This window comes from Lactuca virosa, chromosome 3 (assembly GCF_052849685.1).
Source record: "Lactuca virosa cultivar CGN04683 chromosome 3, Lactuca_virosa_CGN04683_v6, whole genome shotgun sequence".
Taxonomy (NCBI): domain Eukaryota; kingdom Viridiplantae; phylum Streptophyta; class Magnoliopsida; order Asterales; family Asteraceae; genus Lactuca; species Lactuca virosa.
This window is the reverse complement of record NC_136428.1, coordinates 34,133,061-34,153,648: the sequence shown is the minus strand read 5'-3', so window position 1 is coordinate 34,153,648 and position 20,588 is coordinate 34,133,061. Positions and strand designations below refer to the sequence as shown.

Genomic DNA, 20,588 nt, shown 5'->3' with positions numbered 1-20,588 from the left:
TATTGGGTATTAATGATATATACCCATGATGTGAAAACTAATGTATTATAGAGTTAATCACCTACGGTCCTTTAAGTTTATACTGGTTTAATTAAATGGATTAAACCCTTAACTGGTAAGTTTCTAGTTTTGTATACCAAAAGTTCTTATTTGGAAAGTATGTTCTGTACTAGAAAATTGTGCATTGACTATGTGTCCTATGACTTGACCCATACCTGGTACCCTTATGATGACTCAATGTATACTGGACATATATATCTAGAATCGAATAGATAATAGACTGGGTGAATCTGTTCCAAGCCCACAACCAAACAAGGAACAGGAAATGAAGCGGAGAACACACATCCTATTACATGTCGGATCCTATTGATATATATGTATCCTTTGATGTATACATTAAGGAATCATAAGGTTAGCATTATGGTCCCTTCTACTAAACGTAGCCTTCTACCAAGGCCTCAAATGTTATGTATGTTTGTTTCTTGTATGAGTGTGTATTTTCCTGAGTGAGACTATCATTAACTAAATATAGTATATATATTAATGAATATGTGAGAAGATCACAAGGTAAATGTAGTAGGGAAAATAATGTTTTACCTCAGCAGTGACACTGCTGGCTATAAAGTAATAAAATACAGACTCCAGGTAGTATTAAATGTACAATACACCTCGGGGAGTCTTTCTGCCTTTAATCCCTAATGGGTTAATTAAAGGTTTAAATGTGAACTCGTATGTAACTAGGAAGATATTTTATTATATTTTATCACCTCGTGTCTGCTAACCCAGATACGTGTAATCGTACTAAAGTTAACGCAAACCGAAAAGATATATTATTATATTTTATCACCTCGTGTCTGCTAACCCTGTTGGATTAGTGTCTAAGTCCGTAACTATATTTGGTATGTACTTGACCCGAGTGTGCATTGTCCTTTTGGGTTGCCTTCACCAAAGCAACTTGACAAGGTAATTTGATATGAGAGAGAAGATATTATGGTTTATTAATATATTATAAGAATAATATATTAAAGGAGAAATCATATTTATTTAATTAGTATTAGTCATAAATTAATTAGGAATTAATTTGGTGACTAAAAGAGATTAATTAAATAAAGGGGTATAAACTGTCAAATGTGTGATAGTTGAGTTTTGGGCTGGGAAACCTAATGGACTAAGGGGGAACGAAATTATGATGAGGGATCATCATATTTTCGTCCAAGGGCCTCATTCCAGAAGGTTCCTTGGGCTGCTTGGTGGCTAAGCTATCCATTAGGGTTTAGACTGAAACCCTAGCACCCTACAGTATAAATAGATGCCCTATGCTTCAATTTTAGGCCACTTGATTCCAAGGGAAACCCTAGGGCCGAAATTAGCATCCTTCCTCTCTCTCTCTTAATTGCCTTCTTGCTTCAAGGTGTTTGTGAGCCATTAGAGGCACTACAATTGTGGTGCTTGCTTTCAAGAGTTCAAGAGATCAAGGAAACTAGTTGTTATTGCTATATAACAACAAAGGTATGTCTACTACACTTCTATATAATTTTCAAAAATTATAGAAGCATGCTAGGGTTTATTTTGTGTTCATATAGTTGTATGTCTTATAGTGAAAACATAGATCCAATTAGGGTTGCATGCACACATAGGATTGTTTGTATAAAACCTATCAGTGGTATCAGAGCCTTTGGTTTTTGTTTTCAATTTGATTTGATACATATTATGAATTTGACAAATTAGGTTTTATGGCAAGTAAACCCTAAGGCTTGGTGTTTTTCGAAAATAGGGTTAAGAAACCTTAGTTGGCGATTTTTTGTAGGGTTCTTAAACCCTTTTTGCCTAGCCTCCAAATTTCGAAATTAGGGTTATGAAACCCTAGGGATTTCGAAAATCCCTTGCCCCCTAAGACAAGATCCCAAAATTTTAGGGATTTGGATAATGCCATCTTTGTGATTATCAACTTAATTGTTTAAACTAGATAATTGAAGATCTTGAATTATCCTTTCCATAAATTTCGAAATCTAGGGGATAAAAAGGATTAGGATAAATTAATTGTTTAATTTTATGATAATCCTTCATGATTTAATAATTTAAATTAATTGTTTAATTTTGATAATTATTAAATCAAAGATTTTTGGTGTTTAAAATTTTAAATTAAATTGTCTAATTTTCGAAAATTTTAAATGCAACAAAGACACTAGTATTTTAAAATGTTTTAAAATACACCCTTATACAATTATGATATTATAAGATTAATTATTATATATATGTATAAGAATAAGCTAGTCTTATCGCTAGTAGGCCTCATTCACGAAGCCAGTCTATAAGGTGGGTATAAGGTTGCTGCCTATAAAATGGCGCTTAATGGATGTACACTCACATCTACCGCTTGCTTGACTGGTGGAGGGTCGTTAGCCGAACGGATAGGATAGGGCACTTAATTCCTCATTATAAGTATAATGGAAATATTAAAGTAACTACATTGTTTTACAAATTCCCACTCTTAGTTACTTTAGGGTAAAATGTGAAAATGATGCTATTCCATGGAATTACACTTTGTACCCCTGTCAAACGTTAGTGGAGCGTGCGTGGTTAACCAGCACACTAATTTGGGATTGACATTGGTGACAAAGGGTGGCTCGATGTCTTATCATAGATCAATGGAGCGTGCGTGGCTAACCAGCACATTGATTAGGTGATGAAGACATTGAGTGCACCATGATGATTCGCATGGTTATTCACAAACTTGTCTGCGATCCTCGGCATCCCAGTCGCAAATTTGAAGTGCATATCGAGATTTAAACATGCCATTGAAATGTTCAATGAATCTCAAAAGAAATCTAGGAATTTTCAAATACATTTAGAACTTAACCTCTTTCGTTTTTCATGGTGAAAATTAGTGAATCGTCATTCACTTACCTTCAAATTATTTACTTTTAGATTACGGCATCCCTTTTCTAAGTTGTAAATAATGTTATTGGATCCTAGCCCTAATTTCTCATGTGGGTGTTTAATTAGGGATTCATTCTAATCAAACTTTGTTCCTTTCTATTTCAGATGTCAAACGCAAACGCAAACAACAACACTTCTGGGTCATTCTCGTTGATGAACCTGTGTCAAAAAGTGACATTTGATGGCTCGAACTTCAACGAGTGGATGAGATACATTCGCATGATAACTCGTTATGAGGACAAAGAATATGTCCTAGACGACAAGCTTGAAAGGATCAACCCAGAAGAAGCTACTCCTGAAGAGATGGCCGCCTTTGAGGCCCACGAGCGTGATGCAACGAAAGTTCATTGCATCATGTTGGCCACCATGAACCTCGAACTCCAAAAGTCCTATGAGGACATGTATCCATATGATATGCATCAAGATTTGCTGGACAGGTACCACCAGAGCGCGAGGCAAGAGCGCTATGAGATCATCACCAACATGATCACCGCTAAGATGGGGAGTGGAGAATCCCTAACTGCTCATTTGCAAAGAATGCAAAGATATGTTGATCGTCTTCTCAAACTTAATGTTAAGTTTGATGAGGATTTGGCTATCGACATCATCCTCCACTCCTTGCCTTCCTGCTACAGCCAGTTCAGAATGACCTACCACATGAATAAGGAAGAGGTCACCCTAAGTAAGCTTCAAGGGCTCCTGAGGACAGCTGAGAGCAACCTCAAAGACAAATCTGTTGCATCATCCTCTACTGTAGCTGCTCCTGTGTTGGCAATTGGCCAAGGAAAGGGAAAGAAGAGGAAGGCTCCTTACAAGAGCCACCATAAGGGTAAGACCCAAGATGGTTCTTCTTCTAGTGGGACCAAAGCAGGTTCTGTTAAGCCCTCTTCTGACCCCAAGGAAGCAGAGTGCTTCTATTGCCACCAGAAGGGCCACTGGAAACGAAGCTGCCCTAAATATCTGCAAGATATTAAGGATGGGAAGATAAAACCCACCTTCGCAGGTATATATTTAATTAAATCTAATAACTCATCATTTGCTACTTCATGGGTTCTTGATACAGGGTGTGGTTACCACATTTGTTCTGATATGCAGGGCCTAAAAAGAAGTAGGGAAGTGGAGCATGGAAGGATAAGCTTGATCATGGGAAACAAGAAGTCTTCACCAGTAACCAAGATCGGAGTTTATTCCTTAGTGTTGAGTAATGGGTTAGGGCTAGATTTAAATAATTGTTGCTATTCGCCAGATATGGCAAGAAACATCATTTCTTTTCATGGTTTGTTTAGACAAGGTTTCAGATATTCATTTGATAATAGTAATGGTTCTATTAATGCTTATTTGAATGGTGTCTTTTATTTCAATGCATTACCTTGTAATGGGATTTATGAATCTGTGTTAGTTATTGATAATTTAGGAAATGATGTTTTGAATATTGATTCGTCCACAAGTTTGGACAAAGCATGCTTGTGGCATTGTCGCCTTGGCCATGTGAACAAGAAACGCATAGCCCAACTCCAAAAGGATGGAGTCTTGGAGTCTTTCGACCTTAGGGACGATGACGTGTGTGAGTCTTGTTTACTTGGGAAGATGACCAAGTCACCCTTTACTGGCACATGTGAAAGGGGTGAGGGTGTATTGGATCTCATACACACAGATGTATGTGGACCCTTTAGATCCACCACAAGGGACGCTTGTCGCTTCTACGTGACTTTTACAGACGATTATAGCAGATATGGATATATCTACTTAATCAAGCAAAAGTCAGAAACTTTTGAAAAGTTCAAAGAGTTCAAGAATGAAGTGGAGAATCAGTTGGGCAGGAAAATCAAGATGCTTCGATCTGATCGAGGGGGAGAGTACCTAAGTCTTGAGTTTCACGACTATCTGAAAGAGTGTGGAATAGTTTCACAATTGACGCCTCCTAGAACGCCACAATTGAATGGTGTGGCTGAGAGACGTAATCGAACCTTGTTGGACATGGTTCGCTCTATGATGAGTCGTGCTTCGTTATCAATCTCATTCTGGGGGTATGCCTTGGAGACTGCCGCCCATATCCTTAACTTAGTTCCCACCAAGAAGGTTACCAAAACGCCTCACGAGATGTGGACAGGGAAAGCTCCCTCGTTAGCACATATCAAGGTTTGGGGTTGTGAAGCTTTCGTAAGACGAGAGACTCACGACAAGCTAGAACCTCGTAGTGAGAAGTGTTATTTCATCGGCTATCCACAGAAGTCTTTTGGTTATCTCTTCTATAGACCAAATGACAATGTTGTCTTTGTTGCTAGGAGAGGGGTTTTCAGAGAAAGAGAACTCATAAGCCTAGGAGACAGTGGGAGTCAGATTGACCTTGAAGAGCTTCAAGAGTCAGGAGAATAAGGAACCTCTGACACTGGCATGCAACCTGAGGAGGAAACTCCTGTTGAACCTATTGACCAGTCCTTACCTCTTAGACGTTCAAGTAGAGTTGTTGTTCCACCCCAGTTTATGGTTTCCATATTACTACTGACGGGGATACGTTTATTAGTGATAGTACACTAGTAAATCTGGACGAACCTAACAGCTACAAGGAAGCCATGGCAGGCCCAGAGTCTGTCAAATGGAAAGAGGCAATGGATAGCGAGATTCAGTCCATGTATGACAACCAAGTTTGGAATTTGGTTGATAATGTGCCAGGTCGTAAGACGGTCGGGTGCAAGTGGATCTTCAAGAAGAAGACAGACATGGATGGGAAAGTGCACACTTATAAAGCGTGATTGGTCGCGAAGGGCTTTACTCAAACTCCTGGAGTTGACTATGATGAGACCTTCTCACCAGTTGCGAAAATAAAGTCTATTAGGGTAATGCTTGCGATAGCTGCGTTTCATGATTATGAAATTTGGCAGATGGACGTAAAAACCGCTTTCCTAAATGGGAAGTTGACTGAGGATGTTTACATGAATCAGCCAGAGGGTTTTGTCGATGCAAAGCATCCAAATAGAGTGTGCAAGCTTGAGAAATCCATTTATGGATTTAAGCAAGCGTCTCGCAGATGGAATCTTTGTTTTGACGAGAAGGTCAAAGAATTTGGCTTTCTGCGAAATGAAGATGAGTCATGTGTATGTGTCAAGGCCAGTGGGAGTATAGTGAGCTTCCTCGTATTGTATGTCGATGACATACTACTCATAGGAAACGACGTCCCAACATTGCAGGAGGTCAAGTCCTGGCTTGGGAAGTGTTTCGCTATGAAGGACCTCGGAGAGGCTGCATATATTCTGGGAATAAGGATAGTGAGAGACAGAAGTAAGAGACTGATAGGACTCAGTCAGGATACATACTTGGAAAGGGTACTAAAACGTTTTAGTATGGAAAATTCCAAGAAAGGGGAGTTACTAATCCAATGCAATACCAAACTGAGTAAGACTCAGAGCCTGAGTACAGAGGCAGAAATAGCTGATATGAGCCGAGTACCTTACGCTTCCGCAGTTGGCTCAATTATGTACGCTATGACCTGTACTCGCCCTGATGTGGCTTTCGCTTTGAGCATGGTCAGCAGATATCAAGGGAATCCTGGTAGGGCACATTGGATTGCTGTCAAGAATATTCTTAAGTACCTACGAAGGACTAAGGAATGGTTTCTAGTCCTGGGTGGGAGTGATGACTTAAGGGTGCGAGGGTACAGTGACGCTAGTTTCCAGACAGATCGGGATAATTACCAATCGCAGTCGGGCGGGGTCTTTACCCTGAATGGAGGAGCAGTGACTTGGAAAAGTTCCAAGCAAGAAACCGTAGCTGATTCAACGTGCGAATCAGAGTACATTGTGGCGAGCGAGGCATCAAAGGAGGCTATATGGTTGAAGAACTTCATTGGAGACCTTGGAGTTGTGCCATCCATAAAAGAGCCCATGGAAATTTTCTGTGATAATGAAGGAGCGGTTGCCTTAACCAAGGAACCAAGGGATCATGGCAGATCTCGTCATATCGACAGGAAATACCATTTTATTAGACATCGAGTAGAAGAGGGACTCCTCGTTGTGAAGAGGGTATCGTCAGAAGATAACCCAGCAGATCCCCTCACGAAGGGACTGAGTAGGGTTAAGCATTTGCAGCACGCTAGGAGCGTAGGGCTGAAGGACGATATTAGTTTAGATTAGATAGGTAGGAAACTTGTAATGGATGATCATGTATTCAACATTTGATGATTAAATAAAGGTGTGTTATTTATAAGAAAGCTTCTATCTTGTGTTGATTATTTATCTATTGTTTCAATTTTGCATGTTTTGACTTCCTGAATAATAAGATTATTCGAACAGTCCACAATCGTTCATATGTTGGAAGTAGATATGAAGGAAGATTGTCATAAATTTGTTTGTAGATTGTCTGAAAAGTTTTAGACATAGCAAAGGTTTGCTGCAAAGTTTATGAGTGCTTATGAAATTTGTATTGAGCATTGGAATAGACCCACACTTGCTGGTATCACTTCATGAATGTTATCACAAGTGATCGCAAGATGATAATATCATATAATCTTTAAACCTAGAGATATGGTTATTGTTTGCTAGTTGATTATACATTGATAATGCGAAAACGCATCAGTAACTTGATGTTATAAAACGCATTATTGTGTGTGGTTTAACTAGTAAATGATAAAGGCATATTAGTCGACGTTTTTCTGTTCCTTTTATTCTATGAGAATAAAAGCAATATCTTGGCCACTTGATGATTTGGTTTGACTTATGTGCCGGGCCCGGTCAGGATGAAGTTGATGTGTTCAACTGAGTTCTATGTCGAACAAATCAGAGATCAAGAAATAAAATGCTAAACAATAAGTATTGTTAGCATGATATCTAGAACAGAGGATTATACGATCCCTTATCTGAAGGACAGATTATTGGTCAGAGTTGACAGCGGCTATTGAAAGCTACGATTGCTAATCGGATACGGAAGTCATATGTGAGATGTAGTTACTAGACTTATCCAAGTGGGAGACTGTTGGATTAGTGTCTAAGTCCGTAACTATATTTGGTATGTACTTGACCCGAGTGTGCATTGTCCTTTTGGGTTGCCTTCACCAAAGCAACTTGACAAGGTAATTTGATATGAGAGAGAAGATATTATGGTTTATTAATATATTATAAGAATAATATATTAAAGGAGAAATCATATTTATTTAATTAGTATTAGTCATAAATTAATTAGGAATTAATTTGGTGACTAAAAGAGATTAATTAAATAAAGGGGTATAAACTGTCAAATGTGTGATAGTTGAGTTTTGGGCTGGGAAACCTAATGGACTAAGGGGGAACGAAATTATGATGAGGGATCATCATATTTTCGTCCAAGGGCCTCATTCCAGAAGGTTCCTTGGGCTGCTTGGTGGCTAAGCTATCCATTAGGGTTTAGACTGAAACCCTAGCACCCTACAGTATAAATAGATGCCCTATGCTTCAATTTTAGGCCACTTGATTCCAAGGGAAACCCTAGGGCCGAAATTAGCATCCTTCCCCTCTCTCTCTTAATTGCCTTCTTGCTTCAAGGTGTTTGTGAGCCATTAGAGGCACTACAATTGTGGTGCTTGCTTTCAAGAGTTCAAGAGATCAAGGAAACTAGTTGTTATTGCTATATAACAACAAAGGTATGTCTACTACACTTCTATATAATTTTCAAAAATTATAGAAGCATGCTAGGGTTTATTTTGTGTTCATATAGTTGTATGTCTTATAGTGAAAACATAGATCCAATTAGGGTTGCATGCACACATAGGATTGTTTGTATAAAACCTATCAAACCCAGATACGTGTAATCGTACTAAAGTTAACGCAAACCGGAAAAATATATTATTATATTTTATCACCTCGTGTCTGCTAACCCAGATACGTGTAATCGTACTAAAGTTAACGCAAACCGGAAAGATATATTCTACGTGCTTTTCCCGGGTACTTAGTGTGGTGTGTTTATATTATTATATTTTATCACATCGTGTCTGCTAACCCAGATACGTGTAATCGTACTAAAGTTAACGCAAACCGGAAAGATATATTTTACGTGCTTTTCCCCGGTACTTAGTGTGGTGTGCTTCTATCTGTACTAGTTATAGTATGTTTCCCCTTTGTACTTGTTATAGTATGTTCCTCCCTATTTCTCTTTATTGTGTGTTCTCTTTATATTATCGTGTATCGTATCTAGTATGAACTGGGTCTCTAAACTATACCTATTATAGTTTACTAATATGTTTACTTAGGCTGTTATTGAAAAGACTCCTTTATCTACAAAGTTATGCTTGTACTTTAAAAATGGAGTTCAGCTAAACTATAAAACAACATAACTTTAAAAGAGTTTTTGAAATGTTTTGATCACTTATAATAGACATAAGCATTCTTTTGAAAGATGTTTATAACAAACATTTACACAATTATCATTGTGTTCAACTTGTATTCCCCCCTTAAAGCATGTAAAAACAGTTAAAAGATTCATTACGGGGTATGAACTCACCTGATGTGGGTGATTCACGAATACGGGTGTAAGGATGAGAAGTTCCACGAATGAAGTCCCGAGATACAACAAGTCCTAAATGACATACATTGGCATATACTGACATAAATATAGTGCTTGGAAGCAACCAAATGCAAGGAAACACCTCACGGGACTAGGAAACACTTTGACCAAGTGTTGGAATCACATGTGATTGACCTAAAGGGTGTTTATGGCCATGGTTTGGTGTTCACGGCTATGTGTTTACGGCCAAGGGAGTTTACGGTCGTAAACTCATGGTCAAAGTTGCATATGAGGATGTTTGAAGGCTAGGGAAGCTTGAGGGAATTTTGCTCTACACAAGGATGAGAAAGACCAACTCAATGGAGAGTGTTGAGGTGTTTACGGCCAAGGGAGTTTACTCCTGGCCGTAAACACTCTAAATGGTCACATTTAGGGTCTTAAAGGTAAGGAGTCTCAAGGGTTCAAGTGTTCTAAGGTTTAGCAAGAGTCTAGATGTGTTTAAGGTCCAAAACTTGACCATACTTGGAGTTTACGGCCAAGGGTGTTTACTCTTGGGCCGTAAACTCTCTAAATGATGAGTTTGGTGATGATTCAAGGTCTTACAAAGCACAAGGGAGTGTTCTAGCCTTAAGTCCAAGCCTTAGGAAGAGTTTAAGGCTCAAATGGCATACTTATAGGGGTTTACGGCCATGGGAGATGGCTTGGCCGTAAACTCCTTTTGGTCCTTCATTCTTGATGATTTCAAGGCTCTAAGCATGAGTCTTAACTAGATATCAAGTATAGGGAAGAGTACTTACGATATGGAGGCTTGAAATGGTCGATTTTGGCCAAGAACACTAGTGTGTGTTCTTGGTGTTCTTGGTGAAACTTGAAGATTTGAAGATCTAGTTAAAATGAATGTTTTCATGGATGAAATCAAAGAGTGTAACTAGGAGATGAAGTGTAACAACAAATCAAGGAAAGAACACTTACGTTTTTGATGATCTAAGATGATGAACTCAATGATACTTGAGAGGATTTGGAAGTGTTCTTGAGTAGGAAATGAAATAATGAAAGAAAATGAAGGGATGAAGTCTTATAGGGGAGTTTCCGGCCAGGGTTGAGTTTACGGTCGTAAACTCCACATGTTGGAGTTTAGGGCTTTAGTGTTGTACAGTGAAGCCAACAGGTATTTCCTAACACTCATAACTTGAATGTACTAGGCTCAGAACACTCAAACAGGCTCTAAATTGTGCTAAACGATAGCAGGAGTGAGTCTGACACGGAGTTGAGTTGACTGACTGAGCTTTCAAAGCAAAAAAATTTCGGGTTGTCACAGAAGGGTATGGTTGTAACATTGAAAGTCATGGGAATCAAGCTTTTTTGCAGTAAAGAAGGTGAATCGGAGCTGTGGTCTGAGGTTTTTATGGGTTCTTTGAGAACTGGTAAAAATAGGAAAGAAGAGAGGGTCTTTAAGAAGAACATGTTGGGTAGGTCGAAGGATTTAGGACAAAATAGGATCACAAATCTAGGGTTTGGTGGAAACAAAATGTTCGTTACTAGGAAAGATCAGCAATTTGTCGAGGTCTGGCAAAGCTCTGTAAGAGAGAGAGAGAGAGAGAGAGAGAGAGAGAGGTGGGTATATATATATATATATATATATATATATATAAGGCAAAACTTCATAAATGGTCCCAATAGTAGTGAAATGACCGAAATGCCCTTCACTTAAAGGTCAAAAGCTAATGGAGTTAGCGAAAAGGACCATTTGTTAAAAGTTTTGAAACCACGATGACCATCTGTGAGGTTTTTAAATATTAGGGACTAAACTTCAAATTTTCGGAAACCACATGGACCATTTTTGAAGTTTTGTCTTGTATTTATTATAGCTAATTAAGTATAAGTGGTTGAACCATAAGAACAAAGAAAGAAACTAAATTATTTATAACTTAAACAAAAATCGTTGATGTGAATAATATTTCTACATTTATTATATAAATACCATTTGTTCATTAAGTTGTGATATAATTACTTGATATAAAATTTAAGAAAATATTTTCGGTCCTTAATTGGCTTCACACGCTTCATCTCATAGTTGCAACGACCTTCTCTTCTTCGATTTAAAAAGGTTCATTCTCCAAACAGGTAACTATGTATGGTTTTTTTCTATGATTATAACGTTGAAAGCAAAGCAATTTGTTAGATTTCTTCTCAATCTGACCAACGAAATTATATGTATTAGTGAGATTGTAATATGATATATACCTTCCGAATGTCAAATCTCATTGCTTTGAAGATTTTCAACACTGATTTTAGGATGAACCTGAGACGTCAAATGATCATTCTTTGTGTCTTCTCCATTTGTCGTCCCAGTATGAAAAGAAAGTCTTCTAGGGTTTTCTTTTAACGTCTCGACTTATTATAACTAAAGTTTTAGGATGAAAATAATAAATATCTAAAAATGTGCTATGGTCCGAATTTTAACCTGAGGTATCCAAATTTATATTATTTCTATGAACTCGTAATTTTATTAAATATCTACAGATATATAACGTTTATCGGATATTCAAATTAGTATATATATTAATTTTAAATAATCAATATAAAAGTATAAACAAAACTTATATTTTATTAATTTATTAAAATTTTAAAAATATTTAATTTTCTATTATCATTTTTAATTATCAATATTATTTTTATTTATTACCCGTGGTTTCCATGGATTGTAACCTAGTTATTAATAACAACTCCAATATTGTTTTTGCGTCATTATCTTTTTTTTTTTTTTTTTGACTTGTTGTGTTATTCAATTTGAACAATTTAGAACAATTATTCAATTTGAACAATTTAGAACAATGACATGTTTATTCTTTGATTGAATTAAATACGTATTTGACTTTTTTATTAACAAGTTTAGATTCGATCATGTTGGCACCTTCTCGCATCATAATGTAGTAAAACTTTAGAATTAGAGCTAATCATTTAGAGTCGTGGAAGTAATTTCAAAAACTAATTATGAAAAATTATGTTGTTCATTTTTAATCTAACACGAGACTACATTATCTTAAATAGAAAATGACTTTTTGTTAATCATATGTTAAATTTATTAAATAAATCATTTATTTGATTGTAAACTTATAACATAAAATCATAGACCCTGGAAACAATCATGAAAACATAACAATCAATCAAGAAAAACCAAAAGAAAACCTACTGTGTGAATCTGTTTCATGAACTCATAAACATAACTACAAATACATGATTTTGGTTCTTCACAAGTCAAAGTTGAACGCATTTCATAGAAGAAAAAAAAAACCTTCCTAACCGACCAAAATTAAAATTAGTACTCATACAAATAAAAAGAGAAAAAAAAAAGATACATAAACACTCTTGAGCACACATTTTTTTTTTCCTAATTAGGTGTTTAAACATATAATATATAGGATCCTAAATTGATTTCTTATGAACTTAATTTGTATTTTGTTGATTAAACATGAACTCTTGATAAGGAACAAGTCAAGATGTTTGGATCCAGGATTGATGATATGATGTGATGTGATTCTTGTCATGGGTTGTAGACCTTGAAACCAAAGATTCTTGGAACATAATCCTGTGAGGTTTTTTGTGGCTTCAGGTGACCATAAGTCATAAGAAATAAGTGAGGAAATGTTGATCCGAAATAAGCTCCATCTAGGTCTACATATCATGTTAAAGGAAACAATGCAACAACGTCCACAATTCCTTCCAAAATATATGATTACAAATAGGGAAAGAGGTAAATTGGCAAGAATTCTTTGATGAAAAAAAAAAAAACTACATGTATGTGGTTTTAACGATCCATGCAAAGTATTCTTAGAACCATTTAATGTAAAAAGTTAACCATTGGTTACCATTTTAATTAAATGTAAAATGGTAAAAGATGGCAGTTTGTTGCATTAATGGTTTAACAAAGTTTGATGCATTTTTAACAAAGTGGGAAGATTTTTCAAAGTAGAATGTTATCTATAAAAGGAAGAAAGTGAAGTAAGATGTTATCTATAATATCATAACATTGAAAATTTTGTCAAATTAAAATGTAGCCAAAAAGGATACTATCTTGAAACCTGGATTGAGGGGTATAAATGTCTTCACATTTTGGACAGAAAATTTTTACATTGCCTTGTCGAGACACATCTGATTGACCAACCGGAAGACAGGGTTGACCACAGCAGTAGACTCTCGGGCATCTCCCAAATTCTGCATTCTTGTACTTCTCCAGCTGTCCATTTTTTAAATTTTACACAAATTTAAAAAAAAAAAAAAAAAAAAAAAAAAAAAAAAAAAAAAAAAAAAACTAGTAATTTTTTAGATTAAATTATATTATAATATATTACCATGGCAGCCAATCCTTTGGTTGTTAAGATATATCGTACATGAATAAGACCATAAAGCATCTCTGCTGCTGATTCAATGATCTCATTTTGTTCTTCAGAGAACATATCTCCTGCATATCGTATATAAAAAAATTAAAGTTTTCAATCATGATATCTTTTTTTTTTAAATAAATAAAAAAAAGGTTTACTTACCATGAGAGGATTCGACATCAAGGATCAAATCAAGAGCATAATCATAATAGGGAACTTGGCTGCTTAAACCACAGAGGTTGAAATCATCTTGGATGTAATTTTCATCAACTTCACAAAAAAACTCATTCCCACGCAGACTGCAAAACCATGAAATCCATGATGTGTCCTCCCCATCAGATCCACTCACATCTGACTCCTCACTGTCTGTTTCAGATTCCTCTACTATATTTTCCTCTCCTATATATATATATATATATATATAGTATATACACACACACACACACACACACACACCACATGAAAAAGTTATGTTAGACATATCATATGAATAAAAAAAAGGGTAATAAATACGATATAAAAAAAGGCATACATACATATAATAACATTAACAAATGTAGGTTGATACTTAAATCTACATAAAGATTGATTGTAAAGTTCCTAGGACCTATACAACTCAACTACCAGTCTACCCTAATGTTGTTAAGTACCCTTTTGATTGAATAGTTGTACAAGTCTGCTTCATAGTGATGAAGCACCCTTTCAGGCTTCCCAAAACATGATTTTCAGTATTCTAGAATGGGACATTTCAAACTAAATTCTTCTCCTTTTTTGTAGGTAATTCCATGATTACCAACACATTCGCATGCTCTTTTCTCCTTCTTTGAACGAAAAGACATTCATTTACTTTGTTAGCCAAAAAACTGATGCGGTTTAGGCCTTGCTTCAAAGGTGCTATACAATCTAATGCAGTGGGATCTTGCATCTGGAGAACTGCCTCCTTGTCCCTTGACTTTAGAAGTAATCTGAAATTGCTCTTTTAGGAAACCAAGAATATCCTCTCTTAGTCATCATGGCAAATCAAATCCATCACCAAAGGTTTAACAGGTTCTTATGTTGACAATGAAGAAAGCAAATATGTATCTAAAAGGTAATGTTGTTCTCTAAAATTACTTTTCTGTTGCCAGGTGAACTTTACCTGCACTTTAACTACAGAATACTTTTGCCAACGTTAAAAGCAAAACCATAATGCGAACAAACCATAGAGGATGACATGTTAGACAAGGATTTTTGAAAATTATAAGAGCTTTCAGTTCTCTTCCAAACAAATCATTTATTCCTCTCCTCGTCTTCTCTATCACAGACTTTCATGAATTATAAACAAAAAACTATAAATTTAGCCAAACAAACATGTTCACGGTAACAAACAAACCACGAAACTGACACCAAATTGATTTCCTTCCAAGCTCACATAGCATAAACATCAAGATATACATACACATATACAAAGGAACTGGAAATAGATAAAAATAACCTTTTGAGAGTTTCTTATTGGAGTAAGAAGACCTAGGAAGGGAAGAAATCTTGGAGTTCCCAGGCGAAGAACGATCTTTATTAGTTTCTTTCCCATTCAAATTCAATCCGGCTCCACCTCCCTTCGAACTTGTCGCCGTTGAAGATCGCTCCATTTTACCCTTGGATCCTCCTCCACCTCTCTCCCTGTACATTCTATTACGTGTTTGAAACCCTAATTTATGAGGAAAAGAAGAGATTTTGAGAGGGAAAGATTAGGGTTTCCTGTGCAAAATGGTGATGAGAGAGGATATTTATATCATTTTTCTCTTATACAGTGAAATTCGTCGTTTTGGGGTTCGAGTGGAAGAAAGAAATGTGTGTTGTGAGAAAGAGATAGACCGGTGGTGCCGGTGAAGTTTTGGGGGAATATATATTGTATCGGCGGGAACAACAAGTTTCGGGATTTAATAGTGTGCGATTAGTTGTATGATTGCTACCATGTGTATGCATTCGCTCATACAGTCATACTCATTGTAACGTTCACACAAACACAATATTGCCAAAAATGGGTCCAACCCTCCAACTTAATGAAATCGAACAAGTTTGCCGGATTTTATTTGGAATCCTTTTCTATTTTTGTAAAATATGTCATCTTAGAAATAGAATCCAGATTCAGATATTCTATAAAATAAAATGGTTGGCTGATGAGTGTAGTCACAGAATTGAAGGTTGTCACATCATCACCATATTCACATCACCACGTGAAGAAACACCAGATGTGTGGCCATAAGGCAGAAAAATGAAGAGGAAGGACGAGGTGTGGTCAGTTGTGAAGGAGATCATAAGGCCTCACGCCACATCAGCTCCACAAGAGAGGGGGTGGTGTTTAGTGGTGGCGGCCATGAGGGTGTGTGAGTGGTGCGGTTGCACGGGGCCTCCGATTTTAAGAGGCCTCCGGATTTATGGACAATACATTTTTATGTGTTTTTATTAAAGAAAATTAGTAGTTAGCTTTATAAACGATGTAATATTTTGTTGCAATATTAAAGTAATTTTAATTGTAAAAAAAATCAACTAAAAAAATCAAAATCTTATCATAAATTCTATAATTTATTAACAATTAAAAGAAAGTATCTATATCAAAAAATAAATAATGTGTTTCTAATATAAATTCAAGCAAATGTTATAGTTTTTATAAAACTCACCAAAAAGATTAAACTCTAACAAACTTAATAACGGTACTAGTAGATCGTCTACATATGTTTCTTATATAATTTCAAGCAAATGTTATTGTTTTTATAAAAGTCACCAAAAGATCAAACCCTAACAAAATTAATAACGGTACTAGTAGACCGTCGGTGTTTATTGACTCTCTCGTCGAAAACTTCTATTTTTTTATCTTGAAACTTGATATATCATTGAGTTGTTGGTAGTAGCTTTGTCCTCCTCTGAGCCCTCTAATTGACTCCATAACTACATGTTAGTATCTTTTATCTCTTTAAATTTCCCAAATCCCAATTGTACTTAACTTCTTTCTCTTCCATGTTAAATACTCTTTTTTATTTGAATGCCTTATTTATGAATTCATAATGAAGTAGAGAAAGTAGAAAAACAATGTTATTGGTTTTTCCTTTTTATATAGTATAGTGTCTTGTGAATTGTGTTTATCACTATATCACTATGCTATATGGCTTTGGTTTTCAAAGTTTTGGTATAGAGGGTTCATATAGTATAGTGTCTTGTGAATTTTGTTTATCACTCTACCACAATGTTTTATAGCTTTAGCTTTTAAATATTTGATATAGAGAGGAGAACATTGACAAATTTTAGGGTGAGGGTGGGGGAGGGGGCAATTGGCTTCCCATTTTTGGCTTCTAATATCAATATAATATACTCTATACTTAGAAAGGTTAGAAAACAAGAGTTTTGTTTGATGCTCTAATGTTTTAAACATTAACTTTTGATAAATATTACAAATATTAAAATATATATTGTTAAGTTATTAACATTGATTTTTTTGATAAAAAATGATGCATCTAACTATAAATTTTGAATCAGGTTGTTCTAATCGTAAAAGAAAATAAAAGGAATAACAATTTATTCAAAGTCAAAGATATCAATTGATTTATCGTCAAACAAATGTCGGAATATCATCGTAATCAAGAATCGGTTATGGAAGAACATAGAGAATAAGAAGTTGAATTACATGTGCCTGAAAACATGGATGAAGTTCATGAAGTTGTGGAAAAATCTAGAGATGAAGTTCATGATGTTTTGGAAGAACCTAAAAAGAAGAAGTTGAACTGCAAGTGGCAGAATATATATGTTTTGTGTAGATGAGTATATAGCCACCTTGAATGGTAATGATGATGACAAAGAAGATATTCCAATGAACATGTATGATTGTAGAGACTAGAACATCTAATGAGTGAATACATGATATTATGATAATGAATTTACAATATGATTGTTAGCAACTTTGAGTTTTGAATTTAGTGATAGCAAATTTACTTAATAATATTTTACAAGAAAATTTTTATGGGCCTCACTTTGATTTTTGCACAAGGCCAATGATATGTCAGGGTCAGGCATGGTGGTGTTCACTCCCGTGAAGGACCTCTGCATTAGCATCATGTGTGTGTGTTGTAACGAGTATACCCGATAGATAACAGGAGCGAACCAAAAAAGAATTCGAAAATGGGGCAAAAAAATTGTTGCAAAATATTTTTGAAGAGTGAGGATATAATATTTTTGAAAAACACATATTTTTTTTGTTTTTCCATTTTTGTAATAGGGGCAGCTGCTCCCGTTGTAAGTATGTCCCTGCCGACAGCCTTAAAAGTAAACATGAAAACTACATATTTATATATCCGTTCACATATTCTAAAAATGTTTAAAGCATTAGTCCCTGTCTGATAGCCTTATAAGTAAACATGAAAACTACATATTTATATATCCGTTCACATATTCTAAAAAGGTTTAAAGCATTAATAATAATTTTAAAAGTTATTACATGAACTTCAAATAGAACTATAGTGTCATCTCAACCTTTAAAGATATAAAGACACAAAATGAAAAGAAAACATATTAGACAAAAAAAGATCTTCATCATGTTTTGAAACTAAAGACATAAGAACAATTTAAGCAGAAGAAAAAAAAAACTTATGTGACGTCATCCTCGGTTTTCAACTTTCGAGATGAGTGAATGAAACTATAAGGTTCTATTTGGCTTCATGCTATTTTCAATGCTTAATTTCAAACTAAATTGATAAATTTTTCAGGATTTACAATAGATTTCATAGTTGGTGTCTGGGACAAATTTTCTATAATTATTAGAAAAGTCATCAGAGTTTATACTTTTATACGTCAAAGACCAAATAAAAGAGAATGGGTGGTGCCGAAAAGATGTATGATATTACGCTATTACATGTAAACGTACATGCTCGTGCTTGATGTTGCTCCGAAACCAATCTTATGATGATTGTGATCATCATTTGCTTGTATGATCTTAGGATCTTACGGTTCTGTGATACAAATCTGATCTTAACAATATTGACATCAAAGGTTATGGAAACTATAAGAACCAAAAATATATGTTTTTGTTGAGATTTGATTTATTCATTTTCATAAAAAAAATCACATTTTCTTATTTATTGCCTTAATTTTCGGTTCTATTTTTGGTCTATAACACCTTTATAGTTATTCGAGTGACACGTATATATTATGTAGCCATGCATATATTCTTTATTCCCTTTTGTATCAATGTATTGTTTCAAACAGTAGTCAAATTCTCTTTATTATATTTTTTTTCATTGTAGCATATAAGGATCAATCGATCCATGAAATTTCTGTATATCAATCAATAAACTTTTTTCCCATTTACCTTGTCACCAAGAAAGATGGTGAAGTATCAGAACCCATGCCTATATTAGGCATATTCTAATAGTACATGTAGCATCCGGTTTCAGGATGTTTCTTATTTCGGAATAATGGAGCGTTATTTGATCAAGAGAAGGTATCAGGCTTCAAGAGATGATGTTTGGACCTTAAAGGTGTAACATCCCAAAAATCATAGTAATTTAAAATTTTTAAAAACAACCCCTCTTAATCATAAAGTGTTTACAAAATCATTTTTTCGAGAATATAATCATAATCAGAGTTTTCCCAAGACTCGATGTCATAAAAACAGGAAGATGTGCACGATCATGCATTCACTTTACCGCGATCATCTGAAGTACCTGAAACAATAAACTGAAACTGTAAGCCAAAGTTTAGTGAGTTACCCCAAAGTACCACCACACAACATAACATATATAACATTGTATGTTGGGTCCAATCAGTCATCAGACTGATATACCCCTAGCCCAATCAGTCATCGGAATGGAATGCCAATATACAACGGGTCCATTCAGTCATCAGACTGGAATACCCTCGGGTCCACCTAGTCATCGGACTGGAACACCCCCGGTCTGTTGGCTCACGCACAAAGCAGTAAAGCCTCAACCCCAACATAACATGTCGACATATAACAGATAACAACATATTCAATAGACAGATAATCATACAACCAGTAATCACAGGTAGTCCTACAGTTCTACCGGTCTAACGCATGTCAGCAGCTATCATATAATTATGCAGATGTACCACATACTCAACATATCATCAATCAATCTATATCAGGATATCAATCCAATGGGTCGGCCTTGGTGCCTTCAACCCACAAGTACAGTGAGAAAAACTCACATCTCGGTCTGAAAAAGATCTTTGAACAGGATACAGGTCCGAATGTCAGCTCAACAGGTCACATATTCATCAAATAATGACCAATCTCAAATACCACTCTAAATACCCAAAATACCCTTAGGTCAACCTTGTCAAAGTCAAAAAGTCAAACTTGGTCAACACAATTGAGTATGATGGGCGTACCCAGCCTATACGCGGGGCGTACTCAACCCTTGACCAAAATCATGAAGCTAACCTAGTACGCTCAACATACCAATTTGTACGCCCAACGTACGAAGCCCTCCATTAATCCTTCTATTAAGAGCTTATTCTTTTAAGCTCTTTCGTCCAATTCTCAAATCTGACCCTAAACTAATGTCCTTCACCATAAAGTTTCCAACTTTATGGTGTTGCATGGCTAGCAAGTGCCCAAAAGCTAAAACTCCAACTCCTTAACCCATTAAGACATCTCAATACTTGCATGGAGTGACAAGAAGGCCCAATATCACATTTTTATGACTCAAACTACCCTAAAAAGTCCAAAAGGACAACTCATTTGGTCTAGGGTATCTCATACCCAAAAGGATCAAGAATATGGGGCTAATAAGCATAAACTTC

The 20,588-nt window shown here is 35.6% G+C and overlaps 1 protein-coding gene across 1 annotated transcript; it reads right to left on the bottom strand.

The window, feature by feature from the left end:
* Positions 1–12,604: 12,604 nt before the first annotated feature.
* On the bottom strand, positions 12,605–15,681 carry LOC145165453 (putative casein kinase II subunit beta-4). The gene is made up of 5 exons (XM_079084188.1): positions 15,268–15,681; positions 13,956–14,192; positions 13,764–13,873; positions 13,483–13,648; positions 12,605–13,086 (listed from the first exon to the last, which is right to left on the bottom strand). Exons 1-5 carry the CDS (start codon positions 15,458–15,460, stop codon positions 12,956–12,958), a joined length of 837 nt encoding a protein of 278 aa, XP_078940314.1. The 5' UTR covers positions 15,461–15,681; the 3' UTR covers positions 12,605–12,955.
* Between the last annotated feature and the right edge of the window lie 4,907 nt (positions 15,682–20,588).